General features: G+C 46.8%; 1 protein-coding gene across 1 annotated transcript in view; it reads left to right on the top strand.

Annotated features, from left to right (window-relative positions):
- The first annotated feature begins 12,169 nt into the window (after positions 1 to 12,169).
- The window catches only part of Gxylt2 (glucoside xylosyltransferase 2), a 115,499-nt gene continuing 106,127 nt past the window's right edge, over positions 12,170 to 21,541 (top strand). The window contains exon 1 of the mRNA XM_004651507.3: positions 12,170 to 12,447. Coding sequence (XP_004651564.2) covers positions 12,170 to 12,447 — 278 coding nt within the window. The remainder of the gene's footprint in view (positions 12,448 to 21,541) is intronic.

The raw sequence follows: 21,541 nt of genomic DNA, 5'->3' as shown, positions 1-21,541 counted from the left end.
GTGATTGTGTGATTTCACAGAGTATAAGTGGTTCCAAGTCTGTCCATTTTTCTAAAATTTTCATTTTATCATTTTTTCTTACTGCTGAGTAGAATTCCATTGTGTAAATGTACCACAACTTCCTTATTCATTCATCCAATGATGGGCATCTGGGTGGGGAATTTCTAGTTTTTTTGTTTTTAAATCTCATGATTTCTCAGATTTTTAAAATTTATTTATGTATTAGAGACAGAGAGAAGGACAGAGAGAGAAAAAGTGAGAATGGGTGTGCCAGGGCCTCTAGCTACATGAACTCTAGCCACATGCACCACCTTGTGCAACTGGCTTACATAGGACCTACAGAATCGAACCCGGGTCCTTAGGCTTCACAGGCAAGTGCCTTAATCACTAAGCCATATCTCCAGCCTCAAATTTCTAGTTTTAATCATTGTATATTTTGAAATTTTAGAAGTTATGATTCTAATTTTCCCTGGTTCCTTTTGACAATATCTATATCCATATCATATTTCCTTAACCTTTTCGGCTTCTTTAGAATTGTTGAATAGAGTTATTTGATGCCACACAGGAAACCCCTCTGCCTGGGTACTGTTAGCAGGGCATTCTCTGTGGCTTGTTGCTCAGGCTGACTTTCACTTATCATGCTATATTTCCTCATGTATTTTATGTTTGGGGTTATAAAATCCTGTACCTTGAACTATCTGTGTGAATTCCTAGATAGCTCGTGGGTTAGTTTGCTAGGGTTGCCACAACAGGTTACAACTGAGTAACTTCAACAACAAAGACTGATTTCCTCATAGGTTAGAAAGGCAACAAACATGCTGAGATGGAGAGATTGCTTAGTGGTTAAGGCAATTGCCTGTGAAGCCTAAGGATGCATGTTTGATTCCCCAGGACCCACATGAGCCAGATGCACAAAGTGGTGCATGTGTCTGGAATACATTTGCAATGACTGGAGGCCCTGGCATGACCATTCTATTTGTTTCTCTCTCTCATAAATAAATAAATAAAATATTTTTTAAAGGCAATATGCTGATGTCATGATGCCAGCATGGGCAAGCTTGTTCTGAAGGCCTTTGAGAAGCCCCGTTTGCCACTCCTAAATTCTGATAGCTGTTGACAACGCTGTCCTCCACGCACAAAGTAGTTGTTGCCTTCTTGAACCCTCAGCAGCCGTGATTCCCCACAGCAGGCCTATATAAGATTGGGTCCATAAATGTTCCATATCAGTAGGGGGAGGCTCATAAGGTCCCTCCCTTCCCTGAGATATGTAAGTAGTAATAGTGTCTGGGGGAGTAAAAGAGATTTTCTGCAGTGAAACTGCCCATAAGTTGCCCTCACATAGTTCACTGAGCTAGACTGGGGTGGAATCATTTTATTGTTTTAGCCATTGGTGTCAGTTCCACACTGCTGGGATGAACATCCAACCACACACAGCTTATGGGACAAGGGGATTTATTTCAAGCTTACAGATCCAGGGAAGGTCCATCAATGTGGAAGAAGCTGCCTATTCCCATAGATCCAAGCTGAGAGAAGCAACTGCAGGAAACAAAACACCACACAAGCACACACAACCCCACCATAGCTCAGCCTGTTCTGTTAGATCTTTGGGCTGGAATCAGATCTTCCTCTAAACACACCTTTGAGCTGGACCCCAAGTTTCACCCCCCAATGATACCTCCTCCAGCCAGGCTGCTGGAGACCCAAGTTACAAGTTTTAATATCCATGCACATTCAACCCACCTCAGTGCCCTGTCTGGGTGCATAGACATTTGTTTACATTGCCTATGAAAAAGCTTGTACAACAGTGGCCCATGGCATCCTTTGGATTGTGATAGTGTCACTCTAATCCTTTGTGATCTTCATATGGTCTTTTGTCACACAGCGCTGCTCAGTACCACCTCATATTCGGTGTGGGGGGGCGGGTGGCTGAGTGTATGTGGTGGTGTTGTAGTCAGCTTCATGTTGCTGGGATGAATGTCCAACCAGACCCAGTTTACTGGAGGAAAGGGTTTATTTCAGCTTACAAATCCAGGGGAAACCCCATCAGTGGCAGAAGAAGCTACTGACTTCCATAGATTCAAACAGAAACAAATCTAGCAAGCAAACACCAACACCAGCAAAGCACGAAACAGCCAGAGCTCAAAGTGTTTGGCGCATACACGCTTTAGCTAAAATTCAGATCTGTCCCCAGTGACATGTTCCCCTCCAACAGGCTGTGGGAGACTTAAGCAAGAAGCTTAACTTTAATCAAAAATACCTGAGGCTAGCGTGGTGGTGCAGGCAGAGGCAGGAGGATCTCTATGAGTTCGAGGCCAGCCTAGAACTACAGAGTGAGTGCCAGGTCAGCCTGGACTAGAGTAAGACCTCACATTGATAAAACAAGCAAACAAACACATGCGAAACCCTAAGTGACACAGGACATACATTCACATTCAAACCTCCGTACATGTGCTGCTAGAGATCAAACCAAGGATTGTGCACATTTTGTCCATGCCAAAGGGTCTACCACTGAGCCACATCCCCCAGTCTACTCTCCCCTTCTTATATGGACAAGTCACCAAGCACTGGATTTAGAGCTTAGTCTATATCCAGAATGATTTCATCTCAAGAGTCCTATAACTTACATCTATCTAATTACATTTCCAAAATTTCCATTTCCAAATCAGGCCACATTTGTCAGTGGTAAGTAGACATGGATTTAAAAAGACACCATGCAACCAATTATATCTAGAGTCAAATTGGGTTTGTCCAGTGAATTTTTTTTTTTTTTTTTGAGGTAGGGTCTCATTCTAGCCCAGGCTAACCTGGAATTCACTATGTAGTCTCAGGTTGGCCTTGAACTCACAGTAAGTCTCTTAAGTGCAGGGATAAAAGGTGTGTGTTACTATGACCAGACTATTCTTGCTTTTGTAAATTAGAGAAACCACCAATTTGAGTCTATTGGATCACAAAAGTATTTATACCTGAGAAAAAGCTTCCCCAAAGGAGAAAAACCCATGTAAAGGTTATGAGGAATTGTTAAATCCCTCTCCCCTGATATTCCTGCTCTGAGCCATATAGTTGGCACATTCTGTGAGACGAGTTGTTTGCTATATTCCTAACCAAAGTGCCACTCCTTGAGGGGGACTCTGTCTTAATTAAGTGCCCTAACTCTGACCTCATGCTTTGCTTGGGGTCTAGGCTACCTCCTGTCCACAAAAATATTTGGCTTTAATACTAAGTAACCTTTCTCATTTCCAACTTCCTTGGTTTCTTGGAAGTCGGTTTTCCTCACTTTCCCATCAGCTCGGTCATGCATGTCAAAAGAGGGTTATGCACCACCGAGAGACACCAGATGAACTCTGAGCAAACAGGACTTATGTCATTGGCTTGCTAGGAAACAGAACATCACAAAAATATTAACTCTTCATAAGTTAATTTAGTCTCAAAGCTGATTACAATTTTTAGAATTTTGGAAGGAGACAAGCTAGTTCTGAGTTCATATGGAAAAATAAGCAAAAATAGCATGGAAAGTTCTAAAGTGACGAGACTAATCCTACTAGGTAAGCATATTGCAAATGTTCAGATAATAAGTTTTCACTCACATGTGGGAGACTATTTAGCACCAGGGGACAATAGCCCCAGAAGTAGTCCAAAATACAATGATGAAAAAAGTGTGTCTCAAGTTGTGAGGAAGATGGACTGAACAGAATTAGCATGTAAATAACTAAACAACTGTGATAGGCAGCTTGCTGTCGCTACAGTGAGATCCCTGAGATAATTCACTCAAGAAACCAAGAGGTTGTCAGGCATAGTTACTCAGAAGTGGAGGAAAGATTACAAATTCAAGGTTGTATACTATGAGGGTGTGTGAATAAAACAATATAGGACATGGTGGTGCATACCGGTAATCCCAGCACTTTAAAGGCAGAGACAGGAGGATCAGGAGTTCAAGGTCATGCTCAGCTACATAGTGAGTTCAAAGCCAGCCTGGGCTACATAAGATCTCCAAAAAAAGGGCAAGAGAAGCCAGGTATAGTGGCTCATGCCTTTAATCCCAGCACTCAAGAGAGGCAGAGGTAAAAGGATTGCTGTGAGTTCAAGGCCACCCAGAGACTACATAGTGAATTCCAGATCAACCTGGGCTAGAGTCAGACCCTGCCTCCAAAACAACAACAAAGGGCTGGAGGGATGGCTTAGCAGCTAAGGAGTTTGCCTGCAAAGCCAAAGGACTCAGGTTTGATTCCCCAGGACCCACGTAGCCAGATGCACAAGGGGGCACACGCATCTGGAGTTCATTTGCAGTAGCTGGAGGCCCCTGGCACACCCAATCTCTCTCTCCCTCTCCCCCCTCCCTCTTTCTCTGTCAAATAAATAAATAAATAATACATAAAACAACAACAAAGCCAAGCTAAATAAATTGAGTAATTAATTAAAATCATGTCTTTTTCACTTAAGTCCTTACTGCACAAAGTGTTGTAGCAGCAGCAATAACGCACATCAGAAATGTAGGATCTCAGGCCATGCTGAGATGAGTGACCTTAATATCCCCATTTTAATAAGATCCCCAGATAAGCTTCATGCACATTAAGGCTGGGAAAGGCCTAGTTACATTGTACTGACTTGGGCACTCCCTTCTGTGCAGTGAGGACATTCTGACATGGAACCAGCCCCTCACCTTCTCTCCTGCCTCAGAGGTTGCCACTTTGTCTTATGTTTGTTTGTGTGTGATTGTGTTTCGAGACAGGGTATCATTCTATTGCCCAGACTGTTTTTGAACTCACAGAAATCCTCCTGCCTCAGCTTCCCAAGTGTTCTGATTACAGTATGAGACACTATGCTCAGCTGGCTGCTACTTGGAATGTGTCAATTTAAAGCTGCTCATTCTAGAACAAGCACACAAGTCTGAGAAACATGAGTTAGAGCAGAGTGGTAAAGCCAGGGCACCTGAGTGGAGATGGGGGGGAACTCTACTTAAAAACAAAATAAGACAGGGCTGGAGAGTTGGCCCAGAAGTTAAAGGTGCTTGTATGTAAAGTCTGTTGCTCTGGCTTGGCCCTGGATTTGATTTGGCAGTACCTACATTGGTGATTTGCATCACATGTCCCCCATAGACTCATGTGTTTTGGATGCTCGGCCCTCAGTTGATGGCAATTTGGAACCTTGCTGGAGGAGATGCGTTGTGAGGGGCAAGTTTAGGGGTGGTATAGCCAGCTTCCCCTTTCTCGAGCTTGGCTTACTTTTCTTGTTGCTGTTTTCCACCTGCTGTGGCATGGAGGTGATGTCCAGCCTCTGTTCACACCATGCTTTCCCCTGCCAATCATAATGCTTCCCCTCGAAACTGCAAGCCAAAATAAAAACTTTCCTCTCCTCAGCTGGTTTTGGTGCTTTATCCCAGCAATGACAAGTTAACTACAGCATAAATCCAGAAGAGCAAAATGGTGCACGCATCTCTCTCCTCTCTCTTGTCGAGGTAGGGTTTCACTCTAGCCCAGGCTGACCTGGAATTCACCAAGTTGTCTCAGGGTGGCCTCCTACACAAGGCAATCTACCTCTGCCTCTCGAGTGCTGGGATTAAAGGCGTGTGCCACCACGCTTGGCTAAAACTACATTTTATAAAAGTACAAAATAAGGCCAGGCATGGGTAGCACACGCCTTTAATCCTAGCACTCGGGAGGCAGAGGTAGGAGGATCACTATGAGTTTGAGGCCACCCTGAGACAACATGGTGAATTCCAGGTCAGCCTGGGCTAGAGTGAGATCCTACCTCAAAACAAACAAACAAACAAAAACACAAAATAAAATAAAAATCTAGGCATGGTGGCACATATATTTAATCCTAGCGTTTGGGAGGTAGTGGTAGGAGGATTGCTATGAGTTTGAAGTCAGCCTGACAGTACCTAATGAATTCCAGGTCAGCCTGGCTAGAGTGAGACTCTACCTTGAAAAACCACACAAATAAAAATAAAAATTAAAAACAAGATTAAAAGATTGTAGTTTTAATATTTTGAGTTGTTTCAGGCTCACAGCAAAACCGTGCGGAAAATATACTCTCTTCCCCAACATCTCCGTAGCCTCCCTGCTGTCAACACCCCATGCCAGAGGGTGCATTTGTCATGACCAACGGCTCTACCTTGACATGTCATGATCAACCAAAGGCCATATGTTTCAAAAGTATTCACTCTTTGAGTCATGTATCTTATAATTTTGGACAAAAGTATAATGATACGTATCCACCATTATGTGGTATGGTGGCACCAATGTGCATGATCATAGGTCTGTAGATACATACATAGGTATGCTCTTCTATTGAGAACATATTTTCCCCTATTCCTTAACCCCGTATACCACTGATCTTCTGCACAGTTTTTATCACACAACTGGTACAAGATAAGACTTAACCTTTCAGACTGGCTTTTTTCACTTAGCAATATACATGTCAGGTTCCTAAGTTGTCTTTGTGGATTGGGAATCCATGTATCCTTTGTCAACAGCATCCCGTTGTCTGCATGCTTCATTGCTCACTTCTCTTTCTGCTCTGACATGGCCATTATCTTATGCTAAACCTTCTCACTGCCCTCCCTTCTTGGATCTTCTGCTATGGTTCATTCATCTAGTCCTTTCCTGCTTTGCCTTGGTTTTGGACGTTCCCACCGGGACATGCTCACACTCAGTCTTGCCTCAGGGATGCTCAGTCCCCAATAAGCACACCAGAGACACTCTTCACAAGCAGTACTGTGGTTTTTTGATTTGTAGCACTTTTTAAAATTTTGGGGGCTGGAGAGATGGCTTAGCGGTTAAGCGCTTGCCTGTGAAGCCTAAGGACCCCGGTTCAAGGCTCGATTCCCCAGGACCCACATTAGCCAGATGCACAAGGGGGCGCACGTGTCTGGAGTTCATTTGCAGTGGCTGGAGTCCCTGGCTCATCCATTCTCTCTCTCTCTCTCTCTCTCTCTCTCTCTCTCTCTCGCTCTGCCTCTTTCTCGCTCTCTGTCACTCTTAAATAAAAATGAACAAAAAAAATATATTTTTTTAATTTCCATCTTTGTTAATGTGAACCATCTGTTCATGTGTATTGTCTGGATTTAGTCATCGGGCCATTTAGCATGATAGCATAGCTTTAAAAAAATCCTCAAATTTTTCTCTCCTTCCTTTCATTTCTCTTATTTCTCTTTCCTTCCTTTAAAAAATTATTTGTTACCATTTGGTGTCTGTGTTCTCATGCATGTGTACATGTGTTTGAGTGTGGATGTGCATGTGCTACAGTGTGCACATGGAGGTCAAAGGACAATTTTCATGTTGGTCCTCACCTGCCTCCCTCATCTGAGGCAGGCGTCTCACTCTGGATTCTCACCTGTTGTTCTTTGCTGGGTTCACATTGAGCTTCCAGCCAATTCTCCTGTCGCCTCCTCTCATCTTGCCATCAGTGTCAGCAGGCTGGCATGGCAGAAGCTGCCACAGCTGGCTTTTTAATGTGGCACCTGGGGATCAAGCTCAGGTACTCCAACTTGAGCAGTGAGTGCTGCTTTACCCACCGAGCCTCTCTCCTTTGGCGTTCCTAGACAGCCACGCATCCCTTCTGCAGAGTAGCATCAGTGTTGTCTAAAGCCTGTTCAAGTTCTGGCCTTATCTCCTCAGTCGGTGTCTTCTGCCTTTTAGTCTGACTTGGAACTTTTTGTTGAAAGTCAGGCATAGTGTACTGGGTAAAAGAAAGTGTGGCAAACAGGCCTTTGGGGATTTGGTAACAAGGTGTGCCCCCAACCCCAGCCTTAGGTGGGAGAAGATGACTAGAAGCGGCTGAAGCTGAGTATTTCCCTCCCCCAGGCTGCCGGGGCTCTGCTACTTCCCAGCACAGCTCTGATAAAGCCTCAGCTTCAACATGAACCAACAAGTGTTCTTATCCCCTGCCAGAAAGGGAAGGCATTTCCCCCTAATACTCATGGTAAGAAACTGGTAAGAGTTCTGGAGGGAACTTCCCAAGAATGCGGATCTCAAAGACTATCCCCCTGAAGGTTTTCATTCTCAGAGTCCCCAAAGCCTCTAGGAATTTGTTGTCATGGCTTAGGTTATCCTATTCTGGTCCCAGTTTCTGTGGAGAGCCCTGGCCAGATTTCAACTGGGTTTGGGACAACCAAAGAACTAGCAATTTTGCAAAATATAGTATAGCAGTGAGGTGGGCAGCTGCTAACATGAACTTCAGGAACCTTCTGGCATTCAGGCCCTGTTTGATCCCTTCACTGTGACTGTGGGCTGCATATAACCAGCAAATGTGGCAAAGCGATGAGATGTAACACATCTGAGGCTCAGTTATAAAGAACTGGGATTTCCATCTTGCTGGATGTGTCTGTCTGGCTCTTCTACATCCGTGACTTCATGGAAAGGAAAAATCCCCTGGAAAAGACCTGAAGGAAACCTATGGCCATGAACCAGCCAAGAATGGAGGCCCTCAGTCCGATGACCTGACAGGAGCCAGATCCTTCCAACAGCCATATGAGTGAACGGAGAAATAGATCCTTCTCCAACTGAGCCTTCAGCTTAGACCTCACGCCTCAGCACGCACCCTGAGCGAAGTCTCTGAAGCCCAGGACTGAGCTAAGCTGCCCATTCCTGACCACAGATGCTGTGAGGTCAGACATGCATAGACTTAAGCCACTACATTTTGGAGAAGCTATTATACAACCATAGGGGTCTCTCCTAGGAGACAGGGAAAGAGAATGGGATCCCATTGAATTTCTGACTTAAGCAACTGCTAATTGAATGTGAAGATTCTGGAAAGGGAAATCAATTTGAGGGGTGGGGCTAGGAAGGGAATAAGCAAGCAATGTGTCTATTAGACATCCAAGTGAGGTACTGAGTAACTCTGGAACAGCCTCTATAATATTGAGGTACACAATGAGAGCAGTGGGTTCAGACTCATGAGAAGGTCCATCGGGCCTTACCTTTTGCTTCCGTCGAGTCTTAAGAACTGAGCCCTCGGGATTCAGTAGACAGCTCAGTGGGTGAGGTGCCTGCTACATAAGCATGAGGGCCTGAGTTAGAATTCCCAGAGCACATGCAAAATTCCAGGCATGGTGGTACAGCCCTGTGTTTTTGGTGCCAAGAAGACGGAGAAAGGGAATCCCTGGGGATTGCTGGCCAGCTTATCTAGTGGAATGGGTATGCTATAGATGTAGGGAACCTGTCTCAAACAGCAAGGTGGAGAACTGATAAAGACCCCCATGTTGACTTCTGGCTTCTGCAAACACACACATGCATGCGTGCTTGCACACATATTTGCACCCATACACCTAACAACACACACACACACACACACACACACACACCATGAACAAAACAACAACAATAAATAACAGTTGAGATAGCTCAATGGGTAAGGACACTTGCTGTGCAAGCATGGGGATCTGAATTCAATCCCTAACATCCATGTAAAAAGCAGAACAAGGCCCCACATGCCTGTCACCCCAGCACTGCAGTAGGCAAAGACAGGAAGATTGCTGAGTCTTCCTGGTCAGCTACTTGAACCAAACAACAGGAACCTTCAGGTCCAAGGAGCGACTCTGTTTGGGGAAATAAGGTGGAAGAGTGCTGGAGAAGGGCTCCCTGAGCTCTTTCTCTGGCCTCTGTCCATGAGCACATGGGGAAGCACATCTGTACACGCAGATTCCACACACCCCAACCAGCACACCAAACAACCCGAGTGCTTGGTTGGGCCAGTCTAGCTGTGCCAAGATCTGCTTTAGTGTTTGAAGCCCAAGCCCTGGCTACCATCCAGGATTTCTTGGACCTACTTTGCCTTATTTTGCCCCTGTTGCATACATTCTTCCTGGGGAGGCAGGGAGTTGGCAACGTGGATTTGGGGGATTCCTGCTTCACAGAGCCAGTCCTAACTCTGAAGGCCTAAATGCCAGGTCTTACTTGAGTCTCCACAATGGCGCTTGGCCCTGGTCAAAATTTCACTCTGCCAAGTGTCCTGGGCATTGTGGTGAGGTTGGCAATATGCTAGAAGAACCTGCCAGTTGTGGTGGCAACCCAATGCATCCTTTGTACTGGTCCAGGTGTTTAGCACTGGGGACGACACTTTGGATGCCCCTGCACCTATGGACAGCAGCTTGTGTGATCACCTGCAGCCTTGCCCACCCACATTCCCAGCGTGCATCCTGCCATCTCCTACATGCCTACTTGGTTAGAGGTTCCAGATTATTAGACATTCTCACTCCTGGAACTGTTAACACAATAGATTCTCAGAAACTTAGCTAGCATTTTGGAATAAAATTGAATTGTAGATGAGTTACAAGGCAACACGGAGTCTCGTGGGAATCCAAGAACGTTGCAATAACCAGTGTTCTTGGTTTTGCAGTTGTTCCTCAAGGACCTAACAGGATGCTGCCTGTCGGCTCATAGAAGGATAGACAGGTCCTGATGTTTCAGACCTGTGACTGACACGCCTGGGGAAGGATAGGTAGGAAGTGAGCTGGTGATTGTCACTGTTAAGGTCTCTGAAGACTCCACTTCACAACTTGGGTTGTGAAGTTATTACACTTTCCCAGTTCTGTGCTACAGTAGAAACCAAATTTGCATTTCTGTTGGTATGATAGACCTACAGAATGTTTTTATTTATTTGAGTGAGAGATAAAGAGGTAGAGAGAGGGGGGGAGGGGGGAGGGGGGGATGGAGGGAGGGAGAGAGAGGGAGGAGTGAGTAGGTGCACCAGGGCCTCTAGTGGCTGCAAATGAGATGCATGTGCACCTTGTGCATCTGGCTTTATGTGGTTACTGGGGAATAGAACCTGGGTCTTTTGACTTTGCAGGCAAATGCTTTAACCTTTAAGCCATCTCTCCAGCCCAATAGATAGACCACATTTTTGTTGCATTAATTATCACTATTCTTACTGGGCACTTCTTGTGAGCCAGGCACTGAGCAGTTATTTTCAACGTGCTGTTATTTTGTATGTATATATGTATGTATGTGCGTGTTCATATAGAGATGTTGGCATGTGTGCACATGTGTGGAGGCCAGATAACTGTGGCTATCGTTCCTTAGGTGCCATCTACCTTTTCTGAGGCAGGGTCTTTCATTTGCCCAGAACTTGCCAATTAGACTAACCTGGGTGTCCAGCGAGCTCCAGAAATTTGCCGGCCTCTGCCTTCTCAGCACAGGGATCACAGGCTTCCAACACCCACTTGACATTTGAAAGTATTTTTTAAATTTTTATTTGAGAGCAACAGACAGAGAAAGAGGGAGGGAGGGAGAGGAGGGGGGGAGGGAGAGGGAGAGAGAGAGAATGGGCGCAGCCACTGCGAAGGAACTCCAGACGCGAACTCCAGACGCGTGTGCCCCTTGTGCATCTGCTAACGTGGGTCCTGGGGAATCGAGCCTCGAACCGGGGTCCTTTGGCTTCACAGGGAAGCGCTTAACCGCTAAACCATCTCTCTAGCCCTGAAAGTATTTTTATATACCATGCTCATGAAAGGCCTCCAAGTGTTAGCATTCCCATTTTGCAGGTAAGGAAATGAAGGCTTGGGAAAGTTTCAAACCTAGCTCTGGATCACCAAGTCAGTTACAGTGTCAGGTTTCAAGTCTAAACCTGGAAATCCATGGGTAACCATTCTAGAATGCAAGGATCCACAGGGATCTTACCCAACGGCTATTCGCTGTGCACCATTATGTGCAGAGCTCTGCGCTGGGCAAACGGGTCGGAGATGTCCCTGCCTGAGGGGATGAGCGCCTGGTCATGCACATACAAGGATAAAACAGTGATCGTGGAATAATCGAAGGCACGAGGGACTCGTGGCACGAGAGAATCGGATATAGGAGTGGATAGAACGGGTGGGTGGGTCAGTGGGTGGGTGATTACTCAAGTGACGGGTGAAGGAGGTGGGGCGAGGCTGTCTTACCTGAAGCCTCAGCGCCAGGCGGAGGGTAGCCGGGCAGCTACTCCACACAGTACGGTAGGGAGGGCTGCTGCTTGGGGAGCGGAATGGGCGCCTCCTCCCCGCCCTCCTCCGAGCTTCTCTCCTGCTCCACCTCCAGCGGCGCCGCGGGCCCCGGCCCCAGTCCCCTCGGGCGGGCGGGCTGGCGCTGGAGCTGCCGCTGCGCGCTGCTTGCGCTCGTCCCGCCGCGGTCGCCGCGATGCGCAGAGGGACCGCGCCGCCCCGGGGCCGCCGCCGCCGCCGCCGCCCGCGCGCCTCACCATGAAGCTCCGCAGCAAGGCGGCGGCGCTGCTCCTGCTGGCGCTGGCCGCGCTGCTCCTGGCACTGCTGTCCTTGCGCGCCCGCGGCGCCCGGCACCCCGGAGCCCCCGCGCGCCCCGCGCCCGCCCCGCGACACCCGCCCTCGCCGGTGCCCGCGCACCCGCCGGGACCCCGAGTCATCCCCGGAGCCGCCGGCCCACGCGCTCCGAGGCGCCGGCCCCCGCGCCCGCGCCTCCGAAGCGGCCGCCGGGGCGCCGCGAGCCTGGAGAAGTTGGCGAGGTGAGTCGTGGCAGCCCCCGGGATCCCGTCTGGGCACCGGCCGCTGACTCGCTCCGGGCATCCTCGCCAAGTCCAAGGCCGGCTTGGGGCCGGGGAGTCAGACTCCCTAAGTTTCACCAGCGATCGGCTCGCCGCTGACTTGCATCCCCGCTGGGAGGGCAGGCCGCCTTGGTGATGGGGTCCACGGAAAGTGGCGTGGAGATCTAGGTGGCGGTTCCTACTGTCAGGCAGGGCCAGGCGTCTTTTCGTATTCTAGCAGACATGTGCCCTTTGTTTAATTTTCCATACGCCCGGCGCGAGGCCAGGATGTTTGATCCCGCTCTCGTGCTGCGCTGGAGAGTTGAGACTGAAAACTTGGATGTATTGGAGTTGGAGAAGTTACGTGCTCGGCCTGGGCTGGCTGCCGCCTGTGGTCCAGCCTCGCGTGCTCGCGTGCGCACCGCCCAAGAGGCATCTAGACCCGGTCGAGTTTATTAAGGAAGTTTGCCCCGGGGCAGGACGGCTGCGTGGCACTGGAAAGACAGACCCGGAGGTTTTTCCTGTCTCCCATCTGTTTGAGTCTGCGAGATGGTCAGAGGGTCCTGCAGGGAAAACAGCTTCTCCTTCGACGTTCTTCCCAGATCCTCTTTCCGCACACAAAGCGGCACACGCGGCGCTTTTAGTCGCGGCGTTTTTTATCTTTGGCCTTAAGCAGGTTGGAGGTTTCACGTTCATTTCCTTTGTTATGGAGAGCTTTTTTTTTTTTTAAACAATCTCTCCTTGTAGTGGGTCTGTTTCCTCTGCTGTTTCAAGGCTGCTGTTTCTAACTGCCATTGCAAAGTCTGCGTTTGCTGAATTTCTTAATTACTTGAAACGAGTTAAGAATTCTTCTCCACCATAATGACTAAGTCTGTTTTGGCGCTTTTAACTGTAACGAAGAGAGAGAGACTGAGAAAAACCTCAAGAAGTGGCTGTGTCAGCTTTGGTTTTACTTCTGCCTGTTCATAAATGCACAGATGGGGACTGGCAAGTTTTAGGGGAGAAAACCCCCAGCGACTTGAGGCTTTTAAGTCTTCACAACGTTTTTCAAGTTCTGAGTTTGTTCTTCAAAATAAGGCCATTTTCTGTTAGGAGTTTAGTAAGATTTTCTTTCCTGTATGCCAAGGTTTCTTATAGTAGATTATATCAGGGCTTAACGAGGCAAGTTCATTATGCTTTCTAAGATGACAAGAACTGGTATCACTTAAGGTAACCAACCAGGCTCTCGACAGCCTTCTTTTGTAAAAAACAGTTATGGTTAATAATTCTTTACATATATAACTATGTAATCCACACTCTAACCTTTTAAATTTTTTTTCTCTATTTATTTGAGAGTGACAGACAGAGAGAGAAAGAGGCAAAGGGAGAGAGAAAGAGAATGGGTGCTCCAGGGCTTCCAGCCACTGCAAACGAACTCCAGACGCGTGCGCCCCCTTGTGCATCTGACTAACGTGAGTCCTGGGGAATCGAGCCCTGAACCAGGGTCCTTAGGCTTCATAGGCAAGCGCTTAACTGCTAAGCCATCTCTCCAGCCTCCACTCTAACCTTTTGATAGGAGTTCTCCTACCTTCTGATAATGAACAATTCTGTACAATATCATGAGGACTTGTTAAATATGCAGGTTCTGGAGTTGACGGATATCTGGCTTAGCAGTTAAGGCCCTTGCCTGCGAGGCTTTTAGGGCCTAAGTTTGATTCCTCAGGACCCACGTAAGCCAGGTGCACAAGGTGGTGCATGCATCTGGAATTCATTTGCAGTGGCTAGAGGTCCTGGCATGCCCATTCTGTGCCTTCCTCCCTCTGTCTTAAATAAATAAATAAATTAGATTTTTAAAAATAAAATGCAGGTTCTCATCAGTGATTTCACCCAGAAGTGGACCCCCCACATCCTACAATGCTAACCTGTCAGGCAAGAGGTATCTACTGGTACAATAGTGGCACGACTGTCATGGCGGTAACCAATCACTTTCTGATTGGATTTGAGGACCCCCCCACACACAAGAGGGAATTCATGCCTGAAACTGTAAACCAGGTCAGAAGCCCATAGCTGGGAGGGCATAGACCTGGGGTAGAGCCCCCTACTGTGTTTTGCTAAATGGATGTGTTGTGACCCTGCCTTCTGGATATGTTTATACCTAGAGAGAACACACTGTTCTGAACCTTGGACAGACAAGCTTGCTTTTTGCCCGGTGGGGGGAGGGGACTGCGATTAAAGCAGACTTGTAATTACTGAAAGTGCTGAAAATAAGTGATTGATGAGTGCTGTTCAGGGCGTGTTTCACCCCTCCCCAAGGCTTGTGGAACACTGAAGAAGTGGAGACCAAAAGACTATAAGAGTTGGAGGATGGGAAGAAATGCTCTGGAAAAAAAAAAGAGACTGGAATAAAAGAAAAAAAATGCAGGTTCTCAGGCTCCAGTTAATAGCTCAGAAGCAGAAAGCACAGGGCAGGCTGGCCATCTCTGTCCCTATCCTTCCAACCTTTGCTTCTGAAGTACGCCAGAGTTGCAGAGCTGCATGACATAAGCATTAGTGTTATCCCCATCCTGCAGCGCTGAGCAGGGCCCAAGGGCAGGGGCATGAGGAGGGTGAAGACCCAGGCACAAGGGAGTGGGGGGAATTCTTACCTGCTGTGCTTATGTCACGCAGCAGCCTTGCCTGCATTCATAATTGTGCTGAGATTCCTGTTTTCTAAAGAAGCACCAAAGATTCTTGGATCTGGCTCATTCTTCAAGGTGTTGGGAACATTGGGGCAGCGTCCTCTTGTCTCTATCTGAACAAATTGGCTCTGAGTCGAGGTGCTCATGAGCAGACTCCAAATGGATGCTGTGGAGAAGGTCTATTTCTGGGAGCAGCAGTCGCCTTGAGGCCATTTTTCTTTTGAACATATCTCTTAGATGATCATGGAAATGATGTCCGACACCAGAGGAATAAAGAACAAAATTTAAAAACTCGGGAAAGAGTGAAAACCAAAGAGCCACCGAGTCCTGAGCTGAACTGCATGAACAGTTGACATTTTCTGGTACTTAATGTTAGCAGTCATTTTATTCAGCAGGCTTGTTGGTTGATTGGTTGGTTCGCTTTCTTGCTACCTCCACAGCAATGGCAACAGGGGATTCTGAAGCAGATAGGCAACAGGAGGGAAGATCTCCTCCTCCTCCCACTCCTTTATTGCTTTCCTAATTCTGCCTTGGTGAAATTTTTGTGGTTTTGGAGGAATTTCATTTTTTGGGGGGTGGGGGGGGAGCAAGCCCCGTAGCTTCAGAAAATGAGTGCTTTAATCTCTTTATGTGGCCAGAATCCAGAGGAGATGGCGGCTATGTGATCTCATTTCTCCGGCCTGGCCAGGGTCAGACTTGTGGTTGTAGTTAGCAGAAGCTTGGGGTTGGATGAGACCCAGCCCACCACCTGCTGACCACGCACAGCCTGGGCCACTGGCCTCCCCCAGCACTGTTCTCAGAGAACTTCTGCCACGTCGATGCGATGCAGGAAACGAAGCCTTCTCCTGCCACATCTTGTTTTCATTTCGACAGTTTCCAAAGTCTTGCCCAGTAAGCGGGCAGACCCTACAATTTAAGAACTAGTCATTTGAATGCAATCTGTTCTGTGGTGGCCTCCTTCTGTGTAAATATAAAGCTGGGAGGTAAGGTCTGAGGTTTTAGGTCAAGAGTGGCATCTGAAAACGGACACCATGCTGAAAGTCACTACCCCAGTGTACAGGAGAAACAAAATCCTCCCTCTGTATTGGTTTATTGGTGGTTTATACCTGGCTGACTTCCAAAAAGAACTTGAGATGACAGTGTAGAAGATGCATGTTCAATAAGGCCATTGAAACTGCTGTATAAAAAAGTCATAAAGAAGGGGAAATAAATACTGTTTGTCCAAAACTGAGGCTACTACTATTATTAGAGGATTAAGGGCTAATTTTAACTGTAAGCTGCCTGGCAGCCATATCAAAAAGGGAACCATGATGGGCTGCCTTATCATCGTTGAATGAGAAATAAATGTTTAAGAGATGACTTTGGTGTGGTGTGCGTGTGAGTGCATGTGTGTGTGCATGCACGTGTGTATAGAGGCCAGAAGTTGATGTTGGGTGCCCCCTCAAGTCACTTTTCATCTTTACTTTTTTGAGACAGGGTCTCTCTCTGAAACTAAAGTTCACAGATTTGGCCAGACTAGGGATCCAGAGAGCCCTAGGGATCTCTTCATGTCTACCTCCCCAGCGCTGGGGTTACAGGATCCCAACTCAGGTCCTCATGCTGTGTAACAAGCACTTTACCCACGGAGCCATCTTCCCACCCCAAGAAATGATTTGTTTTAATTTTTAAAAATATTTATTTATTTATTTATTTGAGAGAGATAGAGAGACAGAGAGAGAGAGACAAGGGGGAGAGGAGAATGGGTGCGCCAGGGCCTCCATCCGGAGAAAACAAATTCCACACGTATGTGCGTCTGGCTGACGTGAGTACTGAGGAATTGAACCTGCGCAGGCAAGTGCCTTAACCTCTAATCCATCTCTCCAGCCCTGATTTTTGTTTTTAATGGAATGGAACTTTAAAATGTGATTTTTACTTGGGAATAGATTTTAGACTTTAGAAGATTGTATTTCCATCTTGCTTCTAAAAGCCCCTCTTTGAGCCTACATGTGGAAAAGGAAGTTTAACGTAACTGGTAGTCAGCCCAGAGTGAAAAAGAATATGGCCTGTGGAATCTAGCAAGTTGCATTCTGGTCCCAGGCCACCATTTCATCTTTTTTTTTTTTTCATCTGTAAAATGAGCAGATCACTTAAAAGTTTTCTCAGCACTATTCCAGCTCTGACATTTGATGATCCTGTGATGGGATCCTCTGGTTTAGCAGCCCATTACAGCAATGGCCGTGACAATGGCCTTTGTGCTGTCACTTGCAAAATCACAGCATCTCATTTTGTGGGCCCTATCCTGGTGCCCTGTGAGTCCTCATCCTTGGCCCTCTCCTGGGCCGGTCTGACTAGTGCTGTTTTCTCTTAAAATATGGTTTCTGAGGGAAGCTTTGGCTAGGTCTTGTGGTTCCTCTGACATTGCACTCCACAGTTGCGCAGCAAATGTTCACAGCGCATAGACTTAGCCAGGCATTTGCTGCACAGTGGGGGAGTCGCCGCCCTCCTTGGGTTGGGGGAGGGGAGACAATCGAGAAACAGGGCACACTTGGCGGCCTCTCCAGCTGCCCCAGTGAAAGGAAGCGCATCCTTCACTCATCCTGAGACAGTTTCCTGCAGGTCCCTTTCATGTTGGAGATGAGTCACGTCAGAGTTCATAAAGTCTGAACAAAGGTCTCTGTATACAGGGATGATGTTTTATGGCTGTGGCCCTTCTGTAATTAGCATTTGACCTCAGAGGACAGTCAAGGTCTCAGGGTCTTGAGTACCATCTAGGTTTATAGCTTTGAGTCTGGATTGGTGCATGAGTGCCTCCTTCACACCCCACTTCCGCTCAATCAGTAAGCCCTATCCTGTCCAAAATATACACCCAAGCCCAGGCATTTCTACCATGTCCTCCGGAACTGCTTTTCTGCTTACCACCATCCCTTGGACCACCCCGCACTAGCCTGCCTCTACTCTAGCGCCCTCTATAGTTCATTTTCCATACAGAGGCTGAAGTTATCTAAGACCAGAGCAAGTCATTGGGCTGGTTAAAGGTCCCTGATAGGCTTTCTATCACACTAAGAATAAAATTCCGTTTCTCGGTGTGTTCTTTTTTTTTAAGTTATGAGTAAATTTAATTATTTATTTAATTTTTAATTTTTAGTTACTGTTTTGAGAGAGGGAATGGGTGGGACAGGGGCCTCCAGCCACTGCATAGAACTCCAGACACATGTGCCACCTTGTGCATCTGGCTTATGTGGGTCCTGGGGCTTTGAACCTCTATCTTTTGGCTTTGCAGAGAAGAACCTTAACCTCTAAACCATCTCTCCAGCCCTCAGTATGGTTTTTGATCCCCAACCTTCCCTCACTCATTTTTTTCCTCTGCCCTCATTTCTTGACCACTCCTCCTTCGGTCACTCGGCTTCTGTTCTTAGACACATCTTTAGTGGCTCGACCCCTTCCTTCTACAGTTTCTGGCCCACCTGTCATAAGACCTACATTAGGTCAATCAGCCTGAAGGGAGGAACTTACATCATATGATTGATAAAATACTCCATCTTCAAGATATAGCCAGCATAATAATGCCAGCAGCTGCCATGACCTTGAGGGACCTAGCTTTATTTATTTATTTATCTATCTGTTTATTGAGGTAGGGTCTCACTGTAGTCCAGGCTGACTTGGAACTCACTCTGTAGTTCCAGGCTGGCCTCATTCAAAGCACATGAATTTATGGGGGTACCTGATTCAAACTACCACAGTAGGTAACCCATAACCAAATAGGCCAAATCAGAGCTTTTCTTACATATTTTTATTGTTAATTATTTTGAGAGAGAAAGAGGCAGAGACAGACAGAGAGCAAGAGAGAATAGGCATGCCAGGGCCTTCAGCTGCTGTGAACAAACTCCAGGTGTGTGCGCCCTCTTATGCACATGTGCAACATTGCATGCTTTCATCACTGCGTGTCTGGCTATGAGGGACATAGAGATTCAAACATGAGTCTTTGGGCTTTGCATGCAAGAACTTTAACTGCTAAGCCATCTCTTCAGCCCAATATTCTTTTTTTTTTTTAATTTTTTTTGTTCATTTTTTATTTATTTATTTGAGAGTGACAGACACAGAGAGAAAGACAGATAGAGGGAGAGAGAATGGGCGCACCAGGGCTTCCAGCCTCTGCAAACGAACTCCAGACGCGTGTGCCCCTTTGTGCATCTGGCTAACATAGGACCTGGGGAACCGAGCCTCGAACCGGGATCCTTAGGCTTCACAGGCAAGCGCTTAACCGCTAAACCATCTCTCCAACCCAGCCCAATATTCTTACATATTTTTTAAAACTTGGGTCAAAGACTTGAAGATACAACACAATGGATATTGTTTCTAGTGACTGAAATTAGAAGATGCACAATTTGGGAACTACAGCCTCGCCTGCCACTGGAGAGAGCTAATCTGCATTGAGGGAATGTGGGAAGCTGTGGGGGCTGAGACAAGACGCAGAGAGCCACAGAGACACCAGCTCAGGTTTGGGAGACACTGACAATTTCAGTCCCAAGACCAGCTCTGTCTGCCTTTTTTTTTTTTTTAATTTTTATTTATTTATTTGAGAGCAACAGACACAGAGAGAAAGACAGATAGAGGGAGAGAGCGAGAATGGGCGCGCCAGGGCTTCCAGCCTCTGCAAACGAACTCCAGATGCGTGCGCCCCCTTGTGCATCTGGCTAACGTGGGACCTGGGGAACCGAGCCTCGAACCGGGGTCCTTAGGCTTCACAGGCAAGCGCTTAACCGCTAAGCCATCTCTCCAGCCCTGTCTGCCTTTTTTAAAAAAGAATTTTTTTGCATGTGTATACTATATTCATGTATACGTTTATGGGTGTTCAGGGCTCACGTGTGTGTGTGTGTGTGTGTGTGTGTGTGTGTACTGTGGGGAGGGAGTGCATGTAGAAGGCAGAGGGTGAAGCTGGAGTTCTCCCCAAATCACTCTCTGCTTTATTTATTTATTTATTTATTTATTAGTTTTGTATTCAGCAAATACAGGCAGTTTGGTACCATTATTAGGCTCATCCGTAGCCTACCCCCACCCCCATTGGCCCCTCCTTATTGAGGTATATGGGTCATGCATTGTGGGGTTAGCCCACAGTGATTGGTACGATAAATGTCTCTGCATATCATGACCCAACATGGCTCTGACATTCTTTCTGCTCCCTCTTCCGCAAAATTTCCCTGAGCCATGTTGGATTCACTTTTGGTCTGCTTCAGTTCTGAGGTGTTGGGGGCTTCTGAGGCTCTGGCTCTCTGATTTGGTAGGAGTTGATTTTTCTCTGTGTTGGTCTCCTTCCCCCTTGTGCTGGTATCTGGTCCATCAGGAAAACAGCACCCTTGCTTGTTTTGCCAATTTTCCTTAGTTTCAGCCGGAGCCCTTTTGAGGTATGATGGGTGGCTCTCTCCTTAGGATCTGCATCTATCTGAAAAAGAGAAGCAGATTCTCCAACGGAGAGTAAGTTAGCATCAGGACAAATGAGATAACCCTTACTTTTTTTATATAGAGAGTTTAATAGGTGTAGGGCCCTCTTGTAGCCCTTGATTGCTGATAGCTTGATATTGGAGAGTGGGTTTATGTTTGGATATGGTTCTGACTTGTTTCCCAGCTCCAGCTATGGGTCCTGTACCACTGAGGGGATCCGTTAGCCCAATCAAGAGCAGTTGGTTCCCCCCCTCCCCCGTGGCTGTGTGCCACTATTGCACTTGTGTGGGCATCACAACAGGTTATTTGCTGCTAAGCAGGTTAGACCATGAGTTGCTTCCTGCTTTATTTATTGAAACAGGGTCTCTCACCAGGCCCAGAGCTTGCCGAACCAGTGTCTAGCTAGCTAGCTTGCCCTGGGGATCACCTGCCTCCACTGTCTCAAGTGCTGGGATTACAGGCAGGCCACCGAGCCTGCCTGGTATTTTCAAGGATGTTGGGGACTCAAACTCAGTTTGTCACATTTGCAGAGTATGTGATTTAAGGACTGAGCCCCTCCCCACCCCCACCTCTGCTCATCACCACTTCTGCCCTCCCAGCCTTTTCTAGTTCCCAGGATCTAACAAGTTCCCTGTCTTTGTCATCTATTTGACTTGAATTTCTGTCACACATTACCAAATCATTTCAACTAATTTGGACTTGCAGCACCTGCTCTTCACACCTTTACTAAATTCAGTCAGCATTGATCAGAGTAACACTTCCCCCACATGCACAGGCAAAATTCCTTGGAAGAAATTTTGGCAACAGATTTGTTTTCCTTAGGGATACTTAATGTTTTAATTTAGTATAACAAAATAGAAGACAAAATTTTGTAGTACCTATATTTCCTCGCCCTTAAAAATAACAAAAAGAAAACATGATAGTTATCTTGTAGCTTAAGTTCATTTAACTCCTCAAAAATGTTCCCCAGCATTTTATTTATTTTTAAATATATTTTTATT

Source organism: Jaculus jaculus, chromosome 14 (genome assembly GCF_020740685.1).
Source record: "Jaculus jaculus isolate mJacJac1 chromosome 14, mJacJac1.mat.Y.cur, whole genome shotgun sequence".
Taxonomy (NCBI): Eukaryota; Metazoa; Chordata; class Mammalia; order Rodentia; family Dipodidae; genus Jaculus; species Jaculus jaculus.
The sequence above is the reverse complement of the archived record's forward strand: the minus strand, read 5'-3'. Positions and strand labels throughout refer to the sequence as shown.